The sequence below is a fragment of the Hemitrygon akajei genome, chromosome 3 (assembly GCF_048418815.1).
Source record: "Hemitrygon akajei chromosome 3, sHemAka1.3, whole genome shotgun sequence".
Taxonomy (NCBI): Eukaryota; Metazoa; Chordata; class Chondrichthyes; order Myliobatiformes; family Dasyatidae; genus Hemitrygon; species Hemitrygon akajei.
The window spans coordinates 25,872,289-25,893,588 of record NC_133126.1 but is presented as its reverse complement, the minus strand read 5'-3'; the positions used below and the strand labels follow the sequence as shown (position 1 = coordinate 25,893,588).

Below are 21,300 nucleotides of genomic sequence, written 5' to 3'. Positions count from 1 at the left end.
CCTTTCCATGTACCTCAAGAAGATGCAAATCTGCCCCAGATATCTTTAGAAGCAGGAACAAGTGCCTCACGTTTACACGAGTTTTATTTGATTATGAACATGGACTAGTTTTCTTTTCCATTATTAAGGAGATTTTGTCTATCAAGCATGTGCTGGCTCAGCAATCACATCACCATGCCCCACCCTCAGATTTCAAAGTAACAGGTAAAAAGAAACAACTTTGATTTATTTGGACAACGCAATTGTCATTCCACTTCCCCCATAATCATTTGACTTCAGTCAAGGTTAGATGTAGACTTGTGCATTCACTTCGTTAAGAAATTACTAATGTTAAATCTCATTTCAAAGTAAAATCAATGAACATTGGTCTAGTGAGTGAAAATGCACTGCTTCAACATACAAAGTACTAATAGTAGACAAGCTGGGAAAAATTTGACAAATTCACAATGCTATTCACAAATAGCACTACTGGCTCAGTTTATTGGTGTTGCTTTTGCTAAAACTTTAATACAGAAAGCATCAAGTTTGGTCTGCATATTTACAACATAGCAACATTAAATTTCATCTGATAACACGTTTGAGAAACGAGCATCTCCACATCTAACAGCATCAAGAAAGATGCACTATCAGCATACAACCTGCCTACAATATTTCAGATGCATCATTATCAATCCCAAAAACAATTACATCTTCAGATAAACAGTTCAGTGCCAGTTTATTATGGCCTTGGCTGTGGTTCAAATTCAAGAATGCTAATGAGTACTTGCAGGACTGGAACTGCACATCTGCAACCAGTAAGGATGAAGCTGCCCTCAAGAACCCCCAGGCCTATGCACTGTCCGAATTGGGAGGAAGGGAGGAATGTAATCCAACCCTATAAAATATCAAGAACCTTGGGTTTTAAGGTGATACAAATGGGGATGGAAGCACGGAAGGGGCAAGCAGGCCTTGTGGCAAGCAGGCCTTGTTTTGTTTCATCTCCAGTTTCCATTTGATTAGCAGCAGACTTCCATAACTATTCTTCAGCTTTTAAACATTAAAGACACCTCAGGTCAAGGAAGAAATAACACCCTTGATAGCAGTGTGCAAAGAGATAGGCCAAAGTATACATTTCTGCAGTTACCTGAAAGGATGACAAATTCAACAGCCAACACAGTTTAGCATTGTTACTTAAGTTTTCAAAACCTTGAATTTTCCCATACAGCAGGAAGACTTGAACCTTTTTTTAAAAAACAAAATTGGAAATTGCTTGGTTTGGTACGAATGTATAATTTGCAGCAATTAACTAGTGACCATTTAACTTAAGAAATTTAAATCAGGACATACCAACATTAAATTACATGTGGTTTGGTTTTGCTGCATATCAGCTTTTGCAAATAAGACCACCAAAAAGTCATTAATAAAATCATGTATTACAAATATTTACTTACTGGTTTTAGGTTGAAGCAGTGGTCATTATGAAAATCCAACAATTTGAAGTCATGTACAGTTTGTGCAAATAATTAATAGCAAATAATTTTGGCACCCAAGAGACTTAAGTTAATGGTCTTTTATTGGAAAAAAGACTAGCATTTACAACTTGGAATGAACATAATTGTAATTTGCTGAACAGCCATGTCGTCATTGTGCTGAAGTCCTATGTAGATATAGTGCCTTGAAAAAGTATTCAGAACTCAACTATTTTCATATTTTACTGTTTCTAAATTTAAAATATATTTAAATAGGATTTTGAGCTAATCTACAAAACATTGTGCATCATGTCAAATCAAAACTAATTCCAAAACCTGAAAAATTAAAACCAAAATGTTTAAGGCTGAAAAAGTATTCATCCCCTTTAACTGCTATGCTAACTTTCCTTAGATGCAATATTGTACATTACCATATTAACTCAAATGTAGAAAATCAGAGGATTACCTGTTTTAAATGAATTCATAAGAATACCTCCATGTAAGGTCCAACAGTATTATAAAGACAAAAGACATTCAAGACAAATCAGGGAAATGATATTAGAGAATCTGGGGAAGGATACAAGACCATCTGAAAGGCACTGAACATATTATACCATACTGTATCTCAGAGCTCAGTGCAGTCCTTCATGAAAATATAGGGAAAAATGTGAAATCACAGCATCACTTAGAACATACTGTAAAGATGTGGAAGATCTGTGGTCAGTTGAGACTGAAGTGTAAATTTTTGGTCTCAACCTGCTAGCCTGTCAGAAAGCTTAAACTGGGGAGGAAGAGTGTTTCCACAGGACAACTGCCCACAGAGTATTGCCAGAGCAACCACACAGTAGCTACAAATGAAGAAAATTGATATCGAGTGCCCCAGATTCCTGACCTACCTTGATCCAACATCTCTGCCAAGACCTCAAGATAGTTGTCTACCCCTGCTGCCCAACTAATCCAGCACAGCTTGAGCAATTTTGCAAGGAACTGGCATATCTTTCTTTAAGTTGTGCAAATCTTAAAAAACTTGTCCAAAAAGACTTGTGGCTGTAATAACTGCAAGAGGTGGTTCGACCAAGTATGAGCAAAGGGGAATGAATACTTGAAGTGCTGACATTTCAGTTCTTTAAAAAAAAATAATTTTAGTTTATCATGCTTTGCAATTTTCCCTGTTTTTTGGGGGGCTCTATTGTGGGGGAATAGAGCATGATTCAGATACAAATTCTCGATGAAATTGATCAAAATCCCTGTTTGTAATACTCATTTATGTGAACTAAAGAGTTGAGGACTGAATACTTTTACAAGGCACTGTATATAATCTGATGGCTCCAAGTTATGGTATAGAACAGAAGATAAACATGAGAGTTCAAGACACCCCCTTTTTCATAGGTCATTTAAAAATTCAGTGAACGGTAAATTGCCTGACATCCGTTTCACTATAGTGCAATGCAGACACTTTAACCAAGTTTTATACAGACATGCCATCCTTTTTTTAATATTTAAAATTAGATCTTCAGTCCTGGTAATTGTTTGAGCACACTGTTAAGTATGAGAACGATTCCACTCCAGGGGCCGTCACACAATTACAACCCTCTATTGTAGTTTGCCGTAGCACACAAAATTAACCAACTTTTCAGGAACAATTATCCTGTACAATATACAACTGGAAAAAACTAAGCTATTCCCACAAAGAACATAAAGTGGAATTAAGAGCCAGGATGTGCTCAACTGTCAAGCTGCATGCATGAAAAACTGGCCAGCCCAAACAGTGTAGTTATTAGCATGGAACTTCATAGAGTCCAATTGCTTTGTTTTTAAGGTAGTACAAGTTTTACTGATGCATGGCTTGAAGATCTTTGGGGACAGGACCACTGATCATTTTACATGCAGAGTTTGTGGACAGGTTTTATTTTTTGACATTCAGTAACTTTTGCTATACAGAAACAGAATGAATAAATGAACATTTTGCAAGAGGTAAGTAAAAGATTTCAACTTTTCTAGGAAGGGGAAAGGTAAAAGTCTTCATTTTGCAGTCATCATCTGTACGAATTCTGTGGAGGGAAACAGACAAGGATGAACTGGTTTGTTTTGAAAGTATCATTAATCAGTAATAATTCAGACATGTCTGCATGCACAGCTTCAAATAGGCCTAATATACCCGAACTCAGTGTAATACACATACAATGTTTCAATGCAATAGACTGTCGCAAATTTGGAATAATAGCCTGCAGTACTTCTGAATTGAAAGCTAGCACATAACCAATTGCAGTAAAAGGAGCAGTATAACTTCAAATTAGAAAATATCATCACCGTCAAGATAATTATGTCAAAGCCTATCATTTCAAAGGACAAGCAATTGCCTCAAGGGAACAAAAAAAATCACTCATTTAGCATAGAGCCAATGAACAGCAGCCAGTTGTCCTGTTCATTATTCTGCATCACTCAAAGGTGCCTTGCTCAGTTACATGTGGTAATACTGTACACTGCAAAAAGGTCAAGCAGGAACAGCGATAATCTAGAGAAACTTTTCCTCAACCATTCTGCTCCACCATTTCTACCCCAAATTATTATTTTTATGGGTGATGATCTAAACTGATCTAGAAGCTTGAAACCGACTCACAGACTAGCTTAAAATTGAATTAAATCTCAAAAAACCAGGACCAACTATGCTGATGGATTTGAATTTAAATTGTATACAACACACTACTCACAAGTGACCCAAATCCCATAAAGCAACTCCTTGAATTTAAAAGAATCTAGAATGAAGATTAAATGCAATGCAAGCCACATCATCCACAAGCAGTCAGCAAAACAAGATCAATTCAGAAACAAAATTTACTGCAAACCTTAGGATGATCTTTAAATTGTCAACATTCTGACTCAGCATAAGTATTGAGCTTGTTTCCTATCTGATTAGCACAGTGTCTGCTCCATATAATTATACCCATCATCTCCAACATGCTAGGAAACACATGCTTACATACTGGTTCTTGACATTCTACTCTGGACAGTGCAAATGCCCAAAATGTTGTGCCTGCTTCCGATCTCAAGCATCTGGAATTTTTTATAGGCTCTATCATGCCATTCATTAAAATGGCCACTTGATTTCAACTTTGGCCACAGAAGGAAGAGGTAATATCAAAAAACAGACTAGTGCATACATAACATGTATGGGCTTCACAAGTGTGCAAGGGCAAATTATTGAATAACAATTACACAGAAATGACAGACTTCACATGACAAGGTAATTACAGCAAAGAGCATCAATACAACTACAACTGACCAAATCAAGACCTATGCTTATGATCAGTTAAATTAGAGGGCTCAATACTTTGAAGTGTGAACAATGGAGACCAAGAAAATTAAATTCTGGAGAAGGAACACCATTACATTTGGGAAATCTCTGCACCAGTTTTACAATAGTTAAATTTCTCAAGTATCAAGTTTAAAGCTGTAAATAGAAGGAAACTTGCCATAGAAAATGGGTGAACAAGCTAACTAGACAATCTCAGCTGGCAAGGCTTAGACAGCACTCCAAGTGAAATTAGGAGCCCTCCCATTTTATGTCAATGCTTTGCAAAGTAATATGCAAAACCTAAACAGCAAGTTCCTTGATTCTGAATCAGGCAAATGAATACATTGTTTTGTGGTTCCACAACAGCCACATTTTTTTTTTTAAACATTCATATGCTCAATGTCCAATTGGACTAATTTAAACTCCAGACAGTTTAATCTATCAAAGCGATCCATGGTGTACACAGGCCAGCAGCTAAAGCTGACCCATTACAATGGACCAGGTAAACTTGGAACCTTGTCTAGTCCATTATAGAAGACCATCTTAGCAAGAGCCAAAAACACTTTCCAGTTATAGTGGAAAGTGAAACATCATGCAGCTTTATAAAATGCACTTTTCACAAATACATGGAAGTAAAAATGAAAATGTAGCAAAAATACATTTGTCAGATTCCTCCATAACTACCTGTTTTATGATCTACACCACATTGCATATTAAGCACCAATACAAGCAGTATGGCCCAATGTGTAATCACTTACTTAGGAAGGTCCAGCCATTCTCCCAGCCTGTTTTGTATAAAGTTTAAGCAATCCCAGTGACATTAACAGGACACTTATCAATTTTAACTTTAAACCTAAAAAATATCCATAAAACAAACTGAAAATAAGTACAATGCAAAAGTCTTGGGCACATGTAAAAATTTGTAATGCCAAGATGCTTTCAAAAATAATGGAATGAAAAGTTATCAAAAAAATACTCTTAAAGCAATTATCTGTGTGACTACCCTCTGCCTTTAAAGTACATCAATTCTTCTCTGATATATACACAAAACTGAATACATATGCATATATTCAATTTTTTAAAATGGACTGGTAGGTTGTCCAAGCATCTTGGAGAACTTGAAGGGTTCTTCTGCAGGAGTGTCCCATTGCTTCTGTCTCTCCAGGTAATCCCAGACAGCCTCAATGATGTTGAGACCAGGGCTATGTGGGGATGTTGCAGAGCTCCTTTTCACTGAAGAGAGATCCTTATGACTTTGGCCATTGGGATGCTGCAGCAGAATGAAGTTGGGACCAGATACCTTCCTAATTGGGTGAGAATCTGCTTTTTTTCTCAGCATTGAGGAGTCCATTAATTCTGACCATATCACCAACTCCATTTGCAGAAATGCAGCCTCAAGCTGCAGAAAACCTCTGCCATGCTTCACTGTTGGCCACAGATACTGATCCACATACCACTCGCCAATAGACAAATTGCCTCCTGTTTATGCCAAAAAATGAAAACTGATTCATCATTCCAGAATACTTGCTGCCACTGTTCAGCACCCCAGTCCTTTTTCCAGTCAAGGTGGTGCCAGCGTACAAAGCTCCCTCAGTCGACATCTTCCAGATAGCTCGCAAAAATATTTGTTTACTTTTACAGCTGTTTTCATCTTAAACATGTACCTGGGATTGTTAAGAGTTAAAGCCTGAGATTTACAGTTTGGAGATCATTAGGTGGATCCAGCTCTGCAGTCTGAGAAGGTTCTGGGAACCTCTGGCCTCAATGCGAAGAAACTTGGTGACAGAGCATAGGCCTGTGTTCAAATCCGTTTCGCTAATTAAAGCCTGAGGTAGACTAACACATTGAATGTGCAAATGAACAAGTTTCAGAGCTGACCACCTCCCTTTGGATTGCTGCCAGAAGGATTCTGTGAATGCCTATTGCCGTGGCTGGCGCATAGGCCCCTGCCTCAGAACACTACTGCAGAAGACAAAAACTAAACATCTAACAATTTATATTAAAAAAGCTAGGGTGCCCAAGACTTTTGCACAGTACTGTACATATGGTCTAACTGATAGCCAATACTTCCAGAAAAAAGTAGAGGAAATGGGAATTTTTTTTGTTGCTATTTCTTCTAACTTCCAGATTTGATTGGCATACAATTTCCATAAAACAAACTTTAAAAAACCTTAACTGGAATATTGAAAGGTTTCTGTACCAGTCATTAATTAACCACAATTGTTTTACAACATTTTCACATTTCAGTAGTTTCACAATGACAGGCATGTCATTGGGATGTTTCATTTTGATACCAAGACATCAAGCTTCTCGGTTCCATTTTCAGTTTGGTTTCTATTACAGACAAAAGTAGGAGTTAAAATACTTGCCTTCATAGTTGACTTGACCATCACCATCAATATCTGCTTCTCTAATCATTTCATCTACTTCTTCATCTGTCAATTTCTCACCTAGGTTCGTCATAACGTGACGCAGCTCTGCCGCACTGATATAGCCATTACCATCCTGAATGTTTTAAAAAACCTCACATCAGCAAGTCCTGAAGAGTTCAATTTAGGTTACTGTCACTCAACCATACATATATACTGTCAAATGAAATAACGTTCCTCTGAACCAAGCACAAGACAAGTAGTATTACTAGTAAATTAACAAATAATGTGCATTAGTCTTAAGACTGGGGGAAGAAGCTGCTTCCAATTCTAACAGTTCTTGTCCTAATGCTACATTACAATTGGAGGGATCACCGACAATGCTAAGGGTCCTGATAAATCTGATGAATCAGAGAACTTAATCCTCAGCAGTACTTGCAGCCATGTTTCACAATTCGTGTACAGTGATGCAGCTGGAAAGAACATTTGATGTGCTCCTGTAAAATATTGAATTTTGCAGGTGGGGAGGAAGGAGAGCCTGAGCAAAAAGGTGCAAGTACGTGTACTCAAACTTGACGCTTCTAACTCTGCACAGGTAAATCATGTATGTGTAGTGAAGAGTGGTCAGCATGCACCTTCCTGAAGTCCACAATCATCTCTTTGGTCTTTTTAAAGCACTTTTAAAGTGTAGATAAAGTCTTGCAATTTAATCACATGTTCATTTATTTAATGATACAGCAGTGTAGGCCCTTCCAGCCATGCCACCCAAGCAACCTCTATTTGAACCCAACCCAATCACCAATTTACAAAATCCAATTAACCCAGAGCTCCATCTTTGGACTATGGGAGGAAACCAGAGCACTTGTTGAAAACCCATCTATTCCATGGAGAGGACATACAGATTTCTTACAGAATTGAACTCAGGCGCTGAGCTGAAATTACATTGTGCAAACTGCCATGCTGTTTGGAGCCACATTACTCCCTTTGCATCTTCCCATCAAAAAAACCCCCAAGGACTCCAGTTTAAATATCTGCTCTTACAAGGAATTCAACCCAATTTCCAATCAAATTTGAAGGTCAGTATAGCAATTGGGAGCAGGTCAGGAAGTACTTAAGAGCAATATAGCATTTAATGACCTTTGATAACTGGTCAAAGCAATGAGCAATATTTTAATTAGTGATGGCATTTAATATGACCATTACTGACAGTTTTACTTTAAGCAACAAAACCTCTGACATTCAGGACAGCACTTCAATGTTTGTGAATTATGAAGAGCTTTTATTTCTAATTTGCAGAGTTGTGCCAGAAGGTCCAACTCTGTTGTATAACAGCACAGGAACAGGCCATTTGGCCCACAATCCATATATCCAGCTGAAATATACCTGAAGGGAGACAAAGACCTTGATGGGTCAAACTGCAACAGTAGATAGAAAATGCATGCCAAAAATGACAATGTCACAAAAGTCATGAGGGATTTCAATATTGGGAAAATTAGGTTGGTGTTGGATTCCAAGGGGGGGAGGGGGGAGTTTCTAGAATGCCTACAAGATGGCTTTTTAAGAGCAGCTCATGGTTGAGCCCACTAAGGGGTAAACTATTCTGGATTGGGTACTGTGCAATGATCTGGAATGGATTAGAGAGCTTAACTTTAAAGAACCTTTATCAGAAAGTGATCATAATATGAATGAAATCACCCTGAATTTTGAGATGCTACTACAGTCAGATGTATCAGTATTACAGTGGAATAAGGAAATTAAAGAGGGGCAAGGGATGAGTTGGCCAAAACCCATTTGAAAAGAACACTAACAGGGATGACAGCAGAGCATCAATGGCAGAAATTTCCAGCAGCAAATTGGAAGGCACATAATATATTCAACCAAAAGAGGTAGCTTTGCTCCACCAATCATGGCTGATCCTTTATCCCCCTCCTCACCCCCATTCACCAGCCTTCTCCCTGTAACCTTTGATGCTGTATCGAATCAAAAACCTATCTCTGCCTTAAATACACTCAGTGACCTGGCCTCTACAGCTGCTGTGATAACATTCACCACCCTGTAGCTAAAGAAGTTTCTCTGCATCTGTTTTATATGGACACCCCTCTATTCTGAGGCTGTGCCTTCTCGTCCTAGACTCTCCCACCATAGGAAACATCCTTTCTACTTCTACTCTCTCCATGCCTTTCAACAGACAAAAGGTTTCAATGAGAATCCGCCCCCCCATCCTTCTAAATTCCAATGTACAGAGCCAAACTTTCCTCATATGATAACCCTTTCATTCCCAGAATCATTCCTGTGAACTGCTTCAGGGCCCTCTCCAATGTCAGCACATCTCTTCTTAGATGAGAAGCCCAAAACAGTTCACAGTACTCAGTGAGGCCCCACCAGAGCCCAGCCTTATAAACACTAAGCTTCCATCCCTGCTCTTGTCTTCAAGCTATAAAAGCAAAGATGCAACATTGAGACTTCATGAAGCACTGGCAAGACCTCACTTAATATTGTGAGCAGATATTTGGTCCCTTATCATAATATGGTTGTACTGAAAATGGAGAGGGTTCAAAGGAGGTTCACAAAAATGATTCCAGATTTGAATGGCTTGTCTTATGAAGACCATTTGATGCTTCTGAGCCTGTATTCACTGGAATTCAGAAGAATTTGAGGCAACCTCATTGAAACCTATCAAACGGTGAAAGGCCAACATAGTGGACATAGAGAGGATATTTTATGGTGGGAGAGTTTAAAACCAGAGAACAACCTCAGAATAGAGGGACATCCTTTCAGAATGGGGATGAGGAACTTATTCAACCAGAAGGTGATGAATCTGTGGAATTCTTCGCCACAGACAGCTGTTGAGTCCAGGTCATTGGGTGTATTTAAGACAGAGGTTGATAGACTCTTGATCGGTCAGAGCATGAAGGAATACAGGAAGGCAGGAGATTGGGCCTGAGGAATGATGAAATAGCAGAGCAGACTCAGTGAGTCTAATGGCCTAATTCCACTCCTATGTCTTATGATCTTATGAAATATTCCCCCAATAGGATTAGACCTTTTGAATAATTACAATGTATATTATACGAGCAGTCCATAACCCTCCTAATAGCCAATCACCAAGTACAATACCTTGTCAAATACACGGAATGCTTCACGAATTTCCTCTTCACTATCTGTATCCTTCATTTTCCTAGCCATCATGGTCAAGAACTCAGGAAAATCAATAGTTCCATTACCTAACAAAAAAAAAAAGATCACAGTTAATACAGATATGGACTAATGGAGAATAAAATCAGTGTTGTTCAGGTTGGACTGGTCAATTTGCCATATCTGGGACAGAAGAAAACTTAAATCATGGGAAAATGGTTTTTAACACAAGCTCAAAGTAAAAAACTGCTATTGAATACATAAATAGGAACCATATACGACAGATTCATCTCATGGCACTTAGAGGAAAATAATGAAATTTACAAAAAAGGATTCCTAAACAGACTGATAAACAACCAATGTGCAGAAGACAAACTGCACAAATAAAAAGCTGAAAATAATGAGATCGTGTTTTAAAAAGAGTCCTTAAAAGATGAGAAGTCAAAGTTAAATAATGTTTACAAGCAACTACTTTCTTCACTGTGTAGGAATTAAAATGCTGGTCGGGCACAATGAAACATTGCCCAAAGCTACCAACTTAGTATTCTAAATCAGGATGTGACCCCATACAGTATCTGTTAACCTAATTAAAGCTGTGAGCCAATCTCATTAAGATATTAATAGATCTTACTGAAATTATCCAGCTAGATGGGTTCAGGATGACACCAAGTTAATGAGAAAGAATGTTTACAGTTAATTAAGCTTCTATAATAGTTTTCATTGCTCTCATTTCAACTGTACCTTACAGCACAACTTTCACCTTATTAACCAGGATACAGTACAGTTAGCAGGGTCTGAGCTAATTATCCTTTTCCCAATTGGAAAGACAACATGTAAGCTTGCATTGATTGTAAACACCCCAAGAGCACCATTGGGTTATTCCAAAACTTACACATCCCAGCAACAAGCTCAAAACTGAGTCAGAATCAGTTTTACGTTTACTGTTCAAAAAGAAATTTGTTATTTTGCAGCTGTACAACACATGGAAAATTATCTGAAGAGATCAAATAATGAGGTAGGGCTCAAATTCATGACCTGGGCTTGTGCAGATCATACAGCCGCTGTGTAGAAATGCCACCAATCATGTACAAGCAGTAAGTATAACCAAGGATACTGTTGCTTAGAAATTACTTAGGAGTGGGTGAAATGAACCAGAGAATCGAAAGGCAACAGTCCAACTTTATCTTCAATGGTCTTCATACATCTTCATGCCTTTGTAAAAAAAATTCAACCTTCTGACAAGAGCAGTTCTGATCATTGTTTCAGGTCAATTAAACTAACTTACTGCTTCAGTACACCCAGCGGAGAGCTACAAAAGAACACCACCACCAATTTTTCTATAGCTACACCTAAATTTGCCCTCACTCAGCCAGTGAGGATTAAATTTATCAATACTGTTGCAGCTGGTAAAGATGTTGCCTCACCTCCAGTTACGTGATTTCTGTCCTGACCTTATTCATGTTGTTTGGGTTTGCACCTTCTCCTGTAACCACATGGATTTCCTTTGGGTGATGTGGTTTCCTCCCACATCTCCAAGTTTAGCAGATCAGATCACTAAAGTAAATTGCCGTTAGTGTAGCGGGCAACAGATTCAATGGCAATGCAGCGGTAATAACATTATGGGAAATTAGGAGAATCTGATTGCAAAGCCATCATACTTGATGGCCAGTAGACCTGTCACAAGTGAATACTGTGACAAATGTTAGGCTTAACTGAAGCTTTTGCAGTAAATTTCTGACTGTCAATGACCTAAAGCATTCTACAGCCAATGAGTACAGCTTTGAATTGCACATATGGGAAACAAGTCACCAATTTTGCACAGGAAAATCTTATACATCTACTGAACACATTCAGTTTAGTTTAAAATCCTAAAAACAGCACATTAAACAAGGACAGCAACAGCAACCCTAGCCTGGTTAATCATGTTTCCCTCAGGACTTGCCAAAACCTACTGACTCAATTAGGAAAAACATCTACCAATGCTCTTTATTTAGGCAGAAACATGCCTCTCCTACCTGTAGAAGTTGAACTGGAAAAAGCAGACCAAGTCTGCTCTTTTCCAGATGTCTATAGCACTTGGTTGAGATTCATAAATGAGAACACACACATACTACAGAGATTACCAACCTAACTTCAAGGCTTATTATTAGAATACCAGGAATTCTCTGCCAATTCATCCTGCATTCAATAAAACACCACACTGTTGGACGATGGATAAGGGGCAGATATTAGTCAGCATTGGCACTGTCTTTAAATGTATTCTGGGAAGATATTACTAATTACAGGCCAAATGGACAGCTGTTAAATATAAACAATGACTTTCATTGCCCAGGTTAGAAATCCAATGTCTGAGCATATCAGCCCAATGTGCCATTTCTTCTATATTATATGCAACTGCCAATTAAAACTGATACCACTTTTCCACAAATTGTTCCTGTACAATGCACTAAGTTTAGAAACTAATAATCAAAAAAGATGAAATGGCCTAATTTAAATGTGCATACACTCAATACAAGAACTTTTAAAAGACCTTCAGCTACAACAAAATGTTGGGTCAGGCAGCATCTATTAAGTACAAATTTCAAATCAATTACTTTTTCAATTGCTAATTAAATCTTGCCCTTGAATCAGAACCATCCATTGATAGCCATTGTCATTTGAGTTTACTAATTCAGTTACCTCATCAATACAGTAAGACTGCATCATCTTAATTCCCATAGCAACCAGTATTTTGGACTAGTTTTCCTTAGAAAGGGATCTGCAAGGTTTTACTGAAAATGTCAGTGCAATCGAGCCCAAATCGAAGCAGAATATTTTGAACCCCCACTCACTGAAGAATTTGTACAGGTCTAGATCAAATGAAGTTAACTGACCAATGCAAGTCATCCACCTTTGCCTCTGAAGATGTAACAACTTTCACTGTAAAATCCCCAGTTTCCCTCAACACCCCCACCCAACCATTTTGCTGTGAAGAAATAAGAAAAATTATACACAAAGTACATGTCCAGGCAGCATCTGTACAGAAAAGCTTTTCCGATCATTAACCCCAAGATCCTTTTGTCTCAGATGGTCTATTGCCAAATGCAAGCCTTTGAAAGTCACTGACCTGTACTGTCAACCCTAAAGGTATTGTGACATTTGCATATATTTCCAGATTCTTACACCACAGACTTAACACAAACAAATCTATAGCTCTAATATTAACTCTCAGATTAAGTTACTAGCATCTTAACCAGCCTTCTCTATTGTACTATCAAAATACAATTTGCATTACAATACAGTTAACTCCAAATTTAATTGCTAAATGGTAAATTTGATCAATCTCAATGTTCTGGATGTTATATTACTTTGGGCAGCTTTGGAAGCTCAGTCATTTCCTTCAAACTGATTAGTATATTTAGATTCATTGAGGGAACAAGGGATTTATGGGCATAGATCATAACATCTTTTACCCTACAACCTTGATGAAAGGCAGACTCAAAAAGGTTTGATGGAATACTCCTGTTACACCTGCACAAAAATAAGGAAATTCCTTCCCCATAACACCAAATGCACACATTTATCAATTCTATAAACCTAGACAGCTAAACTGAAATACTGCACAGGCAGAGAGGGAAAAAAAAAATCAGATGAGCACACTGTTTTCTCTGTGAAAGTAAATTCCCCACAGCCAATCCCACAAGGCCCAAGAATGCTGTGATCAGCTGTGTGCCAGGTAAATAACAAAAACAAATTTCAAATCTTTAAGAACCTTCACCAAAAAAGTCAATGCCAATTGCAGTAAAGACAGGTGCATCAGAACAGTAAATTACTTGAAGGATTAATGGCATGACTTTGTTAACTTCTGTACAAATGGTACAAGATCTTGTTACTTTAATCCTAATGAGAAAAAAACTTTATAAAGTCACCAAATCTTACGCTAAATGTTTTTAACTGCCTAATGCAAGGAGACTTTCCCAATAAAACATTGCACTGAAAAAAATCAGCTAAACATTGATGATCAGCACACCAATAACCAGCATTTAAAGCATGCTAGGTTTGGATAACATTTAAGTACAATAATTGCTAGACAAATGCAGACTCATGGTCAGATACCAAGTAAATATTTCAAACTCACCATCAGCATCAACTTCATTTATCATATCCTGCAATTCTGCTTCAGTAGGATTCTGACCCAAAGACCTCATTACAGTCCCCAACTCCTTCGTTGTGATGGTGCCATCACCATCTTTATCAAAGAGGGAAAATGCCTCTTTGAACTCTGCAAAGAATAAACAGATCAAATGAACCACATGCAAACAATTTTCTACAGTTCAAAATATTTAATTCAAAACTAACTGCACTTGATGACTACTTTAACATTCAAAATTTTGGATATATTTAAATTGATACTGATCTATTCTTCTAATAGGGAAGAAAAAAAATTGACCACCACTCTTAGCATTTACACTTCAATATTTAAGATAGACCCTGTTGCAATGATGTGACTTAAATCTGGTTGATGGGCCAACATCAGGCTTGCAACCAAACTCAGAACTAGAGTACTTGACAACCTTTAGATTTATTCTTAAAACACAAGTGGTAGAAGAAATGGAGTTTACCATTCAGGTCACTTTCATGGTCATGTTACATAATTTTGTAAATTAAATAGCACTATCACAAGTTAGCAGGCATTAAAACCATTAAAAGATCTTGTATTTCAAGTTCTCATTCACCACAATAACATAAATATTATCATTTACTACCATGGACCATCATTCCTTTTAGGCATTTACTGCATTTTCATGGAAGTACCATGTCAGTTGACATTTTACAAGGCAGCAGAGCCTCAAAGTAACTCAATTCTGCCTGCATAACTCACTAACAATTTAGCAGTAAATGCCACTGTTCAAGACCATAAAGATGATCAAATAACATGCCCGCTAATAGATCCATTCAATCAGAAAACAGTATGTAAACAGACCCTTTAAATCACCAACTACCATGTTACCTTGAACTTTTTTTGAATTCATGAATACAGGAAGTACATATTCATGAACTCCAGATTTTAATACACCTGCATTGATACAGCTTATCAAGCAGATGTTTGTCGTGTGGCAGAAATAACAGCTCTAAGGAAACCATAAACACAAGAGGCATGCAGACACTGGAGTACTGTGCGCAGTTTTGATCATCCACCTACAGGAAAGATGTAAATAAGATTGAAGTAGAGAGAAAATGTACAAGGATGTTGCTGGGACTGGATGACATGAGTTATAAAGAAACACTGAACAGGTTAGAGCCTTACTCCCTAGAACATAGAAGATTAAAAGCACAGCTGATGGAGGTATACAAAACTACAAGACGTATAGACAAAGGTAAATCCAAGCCAGTGTCCCCCCCCCCCCCCCCCCCCCCCCGAGGTTGGGTGAGGCTACAACTAGAAGTCATGGATTAAAGGTAAAATCTCTAAGGGGAATACAAGGGAAAAATGTGGAGCGAGCTGCCAACTCAAGTGATGAATGTGATTTTGACTTCAACGTTTAAGTTTGGATAGGTACATGAATGGAAGGGCCGTTGTCGGTGCCAAATGGCTTAATTTTTTGCTGTACTCTTCTATGACTGAAAATTCAGAACACAGCAGGTCACAACCCAAAACATTAGTTCTTTATTCCACTCCCATCGACGCTGTCTGATCTGCTGAGTTCCTCCAGCATTTTGAGGGGGGCAATCAGGAAAGCCACGGGGTCATAGGAGAATGTGCAAATATCCAATAACACTAAATACAGAACCCTGACACTCAGTGTCAGTAGCTAAGTCAGTGCATTAGCAAATTCAAACCACTCAAACATCACTTCCCTTTCTCACCTTTTACTAAAATTACTAATCACTCAAACTTGTCCAAATACAAGGATGCTCTTAATGGATACATGATTTTTAAAAATTTTTTTTTTTTTTTTTTTTTTAAAGGTCCACATTTGCAGCAGAAATACTGCAGGCTACGTTGATTTAAATCAAATTCAAAGAAAAGTATCTTTCCATATAATATAACCATATAACAATCACAGCACGGAAACAGGCCATTCCGGCCCTCCTAGTCCGTGCCGAACTCTTAATCTCACCTAGTCCCACCTACCCGCACTCAGCCCATAACCCTCCACTCCTTTCCTGTCCATATACCTATCCAATTTTACCTTAAATAACACAACTGAACTGGCCTCTACTACTTCTACAGGAAGCTCATTCCACACAGCTATCACTCCGAGTAAAGAAATACCCCCTCGTGTTTCCCTTAAACTTTTGCCCCCTAACTCTCAAATCATGTCCTCTTGTTTGAATCTCCCCTACTCTCAATGGAAACAGTCTATTCACGTCAACTCTATCTATCCCTCTCAACATTTTAAATACCTCGATCAAATCCCCCCTCAACCTTCTACGCTCCAATGAATAGAGACCCAACTTGTTCAACCTTTCTCTGTAACTTAAGTGCTGAAACCCAGGTAACATCCTAGTAAATCGTCTCTGCACTCTCTCTAATTTATTGATATCTTTCCTATAATTCTGCAAACTTGCCTTGTAGCAACTATTTTGCAGCCAATATAATGAATACACAAATGCAGCGAGGCTGTATTTTTTTTGCAACAACCCAACAGGACATCCCATGGATCTTTTCATGGGAAGTAGGATTGACCCCAACCTGAGCAAATTATCTGACTGCCTCTGAACTTTCTGGAATTAACTGGTCAGTGCTGTCAGAACCCATTTCCATCATACACTACTGCAACTGAGTGCATCAATGGGCCTAGATTAACTCCTTTACTGAAGCAAATCAAACACTAGAATTCTACATAATGGAAATCCAAAGCACACAAAAATGCTGGAAGAACAGATCAGGCTGAAGCAAGATAGCCATATCATGGGGTGAAAGTTGATATATGCATTTGGACAGCTCAACACCCCTTGCATATATATTAAAAGCAAAATTAGAACAATTTGTAATACACATCTAAACCAAATCAATAATGATGCTTACAGACAGTTTCAAATTACTAGTCCCAGGCAATATATGTAAACTCCATTGGACAACACAACTGGAAGAATAATCCAGAACAAGATATTTAATATACTTCGTGCACATGTTATAGTGGGCATGGGCAAAAGGTCTCTAAACACTAACATTTATTGCACCACATTTACATTCCACACCAGTTCACATTCAGAAAATTTTCAAGTCTAACATGGCTACCTTGGCCCAAATTTTTTAAAAAGCTTTAATTCCATCACAGCATCCCTCAAGACATTAAAAGTTCATTGGTTCAATATGCTAAAAATCTAGATATTCATACAAGCAATTCGATTTGTAACTTTCCACACTAGCTCTACATTAAAATACATGGTTTTACTGTTAGCTCTAAGCAAATCCAGTATCAATGTATTGTAAATAGCCATGTAGTCATACAGAAAAGACTAGTTACAAGGTTAGACTTTTTCCTGGTCATGTGTACTTTGGTGGAAAATGAAGGTTAACAATCAGAGTCTAAATCCTATATCTCTAATCACAATTGTTTTTGATATATCACTTTAGTCATTAACTTCACACATACAGCAAACAGAATGCCATAAAAGTGCGATTATTTCTGCTTGCATACAAGCCCAGCCAAACTCCAGAAATATAAACTACTCACCAGCAATCTGTTCTTCAGTCAGCTGGTCAGCCTGCAAGGAAAAAAACAACTAACTGAGACATGCCATTAAGATATTAACAAACCCAGAGCAGTCTATCACACCCTATAAACTAAAGTTGCTTTTCAGGGGGGTTAATTTTCAATTTTGAGTGAAATTAATTTTAGGTTATGCAACTGAAACAGCTTTGTGTAAAACTAAGATCACACCATAGAGTAAAAATACAAATTGAGTGTTAGAAACTTCCAGTGCAAGGTCATGGAACAAAGATCTCCACCCTCATATTTTAAATATTTAATCAGAATGTGGCACCCAGGTTAAAGTTGTTACAAAATGGACCTATCAAATGAATCAGATAGAAAACCAAATCCAAACTAAACTCAAAAAGATTGAAGATTGTGAACGACAATCTGTAGCTGTAGAACAAAGCTTTAACAACTGTGGATTGGTTATCTTGACTGACGGTCTTCATCTCCCAGGTACACTTCAAGTCAATCCCCTTTTATTAATCTTCAGAAGGGAGACCAATGCAAATTACAAATCAACTTGCATATTCCGTAATTGGAAATGAAATTAATGGGACTGCAAAAGTGCCAAATAGAATGGGCTCAACTTCCGATACCACAAGATACATGTGCCTTATTACTGCATTTTAGTCTCACATCGTGCAAAATTAGATCTGCTATACCCGCCTCACCACGAGATTTATAATTACATATTGAACTTGGCTTACACATGAATAAACTATTCAAAACTATCTGCTTGATGTTACATCAAGACACTGATAGCCTACCAAGGTGGCTAAAACGCCATCACCTTCAAGTTGAAACCTTTCAGTTCTATACTTAGAGATGGGTGCCTTGATCTACATTCCGACTCTGAATGAAACATGAAGCTGAATTAAAACTTTCCTTCAGATCAGATCAAATGTATCAGCATTGAGCCATTAAATCTTTTGCTTAGAAAATTATACTTTTAAATAGAGAAAGCATTTTTAAAGCCACCAGATAGCAGTCGCATGAGGGGCTAGAAAACATCCCAGGAATGGTTGCTCCTTTATAAGCAACCTTTCAAACTTTTTAGTAATTTAAGAAAGAGGTTCAACTTTGATCTCACAATAAAGAATGTTGCACCTAGATGACAACTGGAGCTCTTGGGAACCAATGTCTAAAACCAGTTAAAATGAAATCAGTAACAACCTAAATAGCAAAACTATAAAAGCAATCCCCACTACTGTGCTTCTGAAGACACTGCCCCCCCCCCACCAAGGGTGGTAGGCCAGAACCTAGAAACTTATTGCTGAGATCCATTTTTTTAAAATTCTTATTTGATAACTGCTGGACTTTGCCCAACAATTCATCTTCACAAGTTGCACAACACACACCAATTAAACACAAGCTAGCCATATAACTCACCAGTGTCCAAAAGTCAGTTGAATTGAGAAGCTTTTGACTAGGTTTGCATTATTTGCTAGATTTCATGGCATGCACTTTCACAAAGCAACCCGAGTTAATAGTGCAAAAAACACGCGGATGTCATCATTCAAAACCATTTAATACAGACAAAAACTATTTCCTGATTATCTAATTATTACGCTGTAACTTGCGTTAAGAATAAGCAGAGCAATTTGCAAATCTTAGTCAACCCTGCCAAAGAATGCAGGGCACCAACTACATAAAACAAATACCTCACTGCCAAAGCTTTCTCTAATGCTTGTAACAAAAGCCAGCCTGTCAACGGTAACCTAGGCCTGGAAAACAATACCTCGCTCTCCAATCCAGTGAAAAAACCCATTGAAGCAATGCAATCTGCAATTATAGCACTCCACTGGAAGTTAAAAAATACGTGATGGTCTAAATTGCCTTCTAAGCCATTATGAATTTATGATCTTAGGCGTGCACATGAGACCAGAACCTCGTTCAAGCATATTAGAACAACAGACATTACCTTAATTGCAAGCTCAAGTATCAGGCCAATTAGGAACTCGCTCAAACAGACGGGGCCTCCAGGCTAAACTTAAGAGACTACTCAACCAGAAAACACCTCAGCAAGCATGTGTACTTCGGAATAACCTTCAAATCTCACAAGGATTGAAGACGACGATTACAACCTCTTCAACAAATTAGGTGACACTTGGCCCTTAACTGACCAGTGACAGTAACAAAGAACTAAACTGCAGCCATGGTTTTCCAGAACGCTGTGTTCGCTGCATGCAACAGCCATCTGAATCAGGAAACCACAAGTTTTTTTTTAAATTTTGCAGACTGCAGCCGCAAATGCATGAGATAAACACACCCTTGAGATATTCCATCTATTCTCCCAAAACGTTGCTCCAATTTTAATCCTGAATACATGGCGCCAGCTGGCAATGGAAAAGGTGATGGGGTGCGCGGCGTAGATGCATCAACCCGGCGGCTTACCGACACAACAGGAAAAACCAGCGCCCATCCCGCCGCAAAGCCCAAAAGGCAAAGAGACGTGGTTCGCTTCTCTCGCCGCGCACACCGGCCATTTCACCACCCTCACACAAACACCACCGCCGGACCCGCCCTCCATGCCGGGGCGGTTACACACTCCTTCCCTACTGCGAGTGAAGCCACTTTTCGATAAGTGGCGGCAACCAACCCGAGGGGTGAGAGGGCCATCCACCTGACAGCCGCTGATACACACCGACCGCCATCTTACTTTCGACCCCCCCCCCCACGCCCACGCTCCATTACCGCGACAACCGACACCAACACGCTTCCCCTGCCACCCTCTCGCTCAAAGGCTTGAAGACGAAGGGGAGGTGGAAGAGGAGAGAGAGAGAAAGAAGGGAAGTGAGATGTGGTCTTCTCGTCCAGGCGAAGATACGCACCATGGCAAGCGATGGGACAGGAATGCACGCTAGCTGCGGAAACGAGCTACTGCTCCACGCCTCGCGAGCCCACTGGCGCCGATTGCCGCGCGCTTCCCCCCGCGCTCCTACATATATACCGTGTATCCCTCCGCCGCCGGCGGCGGCTGTAGGGGGATGGGTGTTGCGGAGTGGACGAGGAAACAACCTGCAGAGGAATAATCCCTCACCTCCGACGCCCCTGCTTTCTTTTCACTCCCTCGGCGCCTACCCCACCGCTGTCATACCAAGCCAACCGAGGGCCGGCGTTCCCGTCCGCGACCAAGAGGGATCTATTTGTTACAGGCGGAAGGGGACGGGTGATACGCCTCAACTGCCTGGTTGGCGCGGAAAGGGTGGGGGGGGTGGGGGTGGAGAGTGGAGGGGCGGGGTAAGGAAGGAGGGGAAGTCCGTCAAGCTTGTCTTGCGCGCTGTGATTGGTCCAGGCGTACCTGCAATGGGGGAGCGAATGTGTCGCGCTCTGCCATTGGTCGCCGTGTACCTGCAATGCGTCAA

General features: G+C 39.1%; 1 protein-coding gene across 1 annotated transcript; it reads right to left on the bottom strand.

The window, feature by feature from the left end:
- Positions 1-450: 450 nt before the first annotated feature.
- calm1a (calmodulin 1a) lies at positions 451-20,907 on the bottom strand. Its single transcript, XM_073039386.1, has 6 exons — positions 20,767-20,907; positions 17,912-17,942; positions 14,365-14,508; positions 10,230-10,336; positions 7,113-7,248; positions 451-3,499 (listed from the first exon to the last, which is right to left on the bottom strand). The coding sequence occupies exons 1-6, from the start codon at positions 20,767-20,769 to the stop codon at positions 3,471-3,473; spliced, it is 450 nt and encodes a 149-aa protein (XP_072895487.1). The 5' UTR covers positions 20,770-20,907; the 3' UTR covers positions 451-3,470.
- Positions 20,908-21,300: the final 393 nt, after the last annotated feature.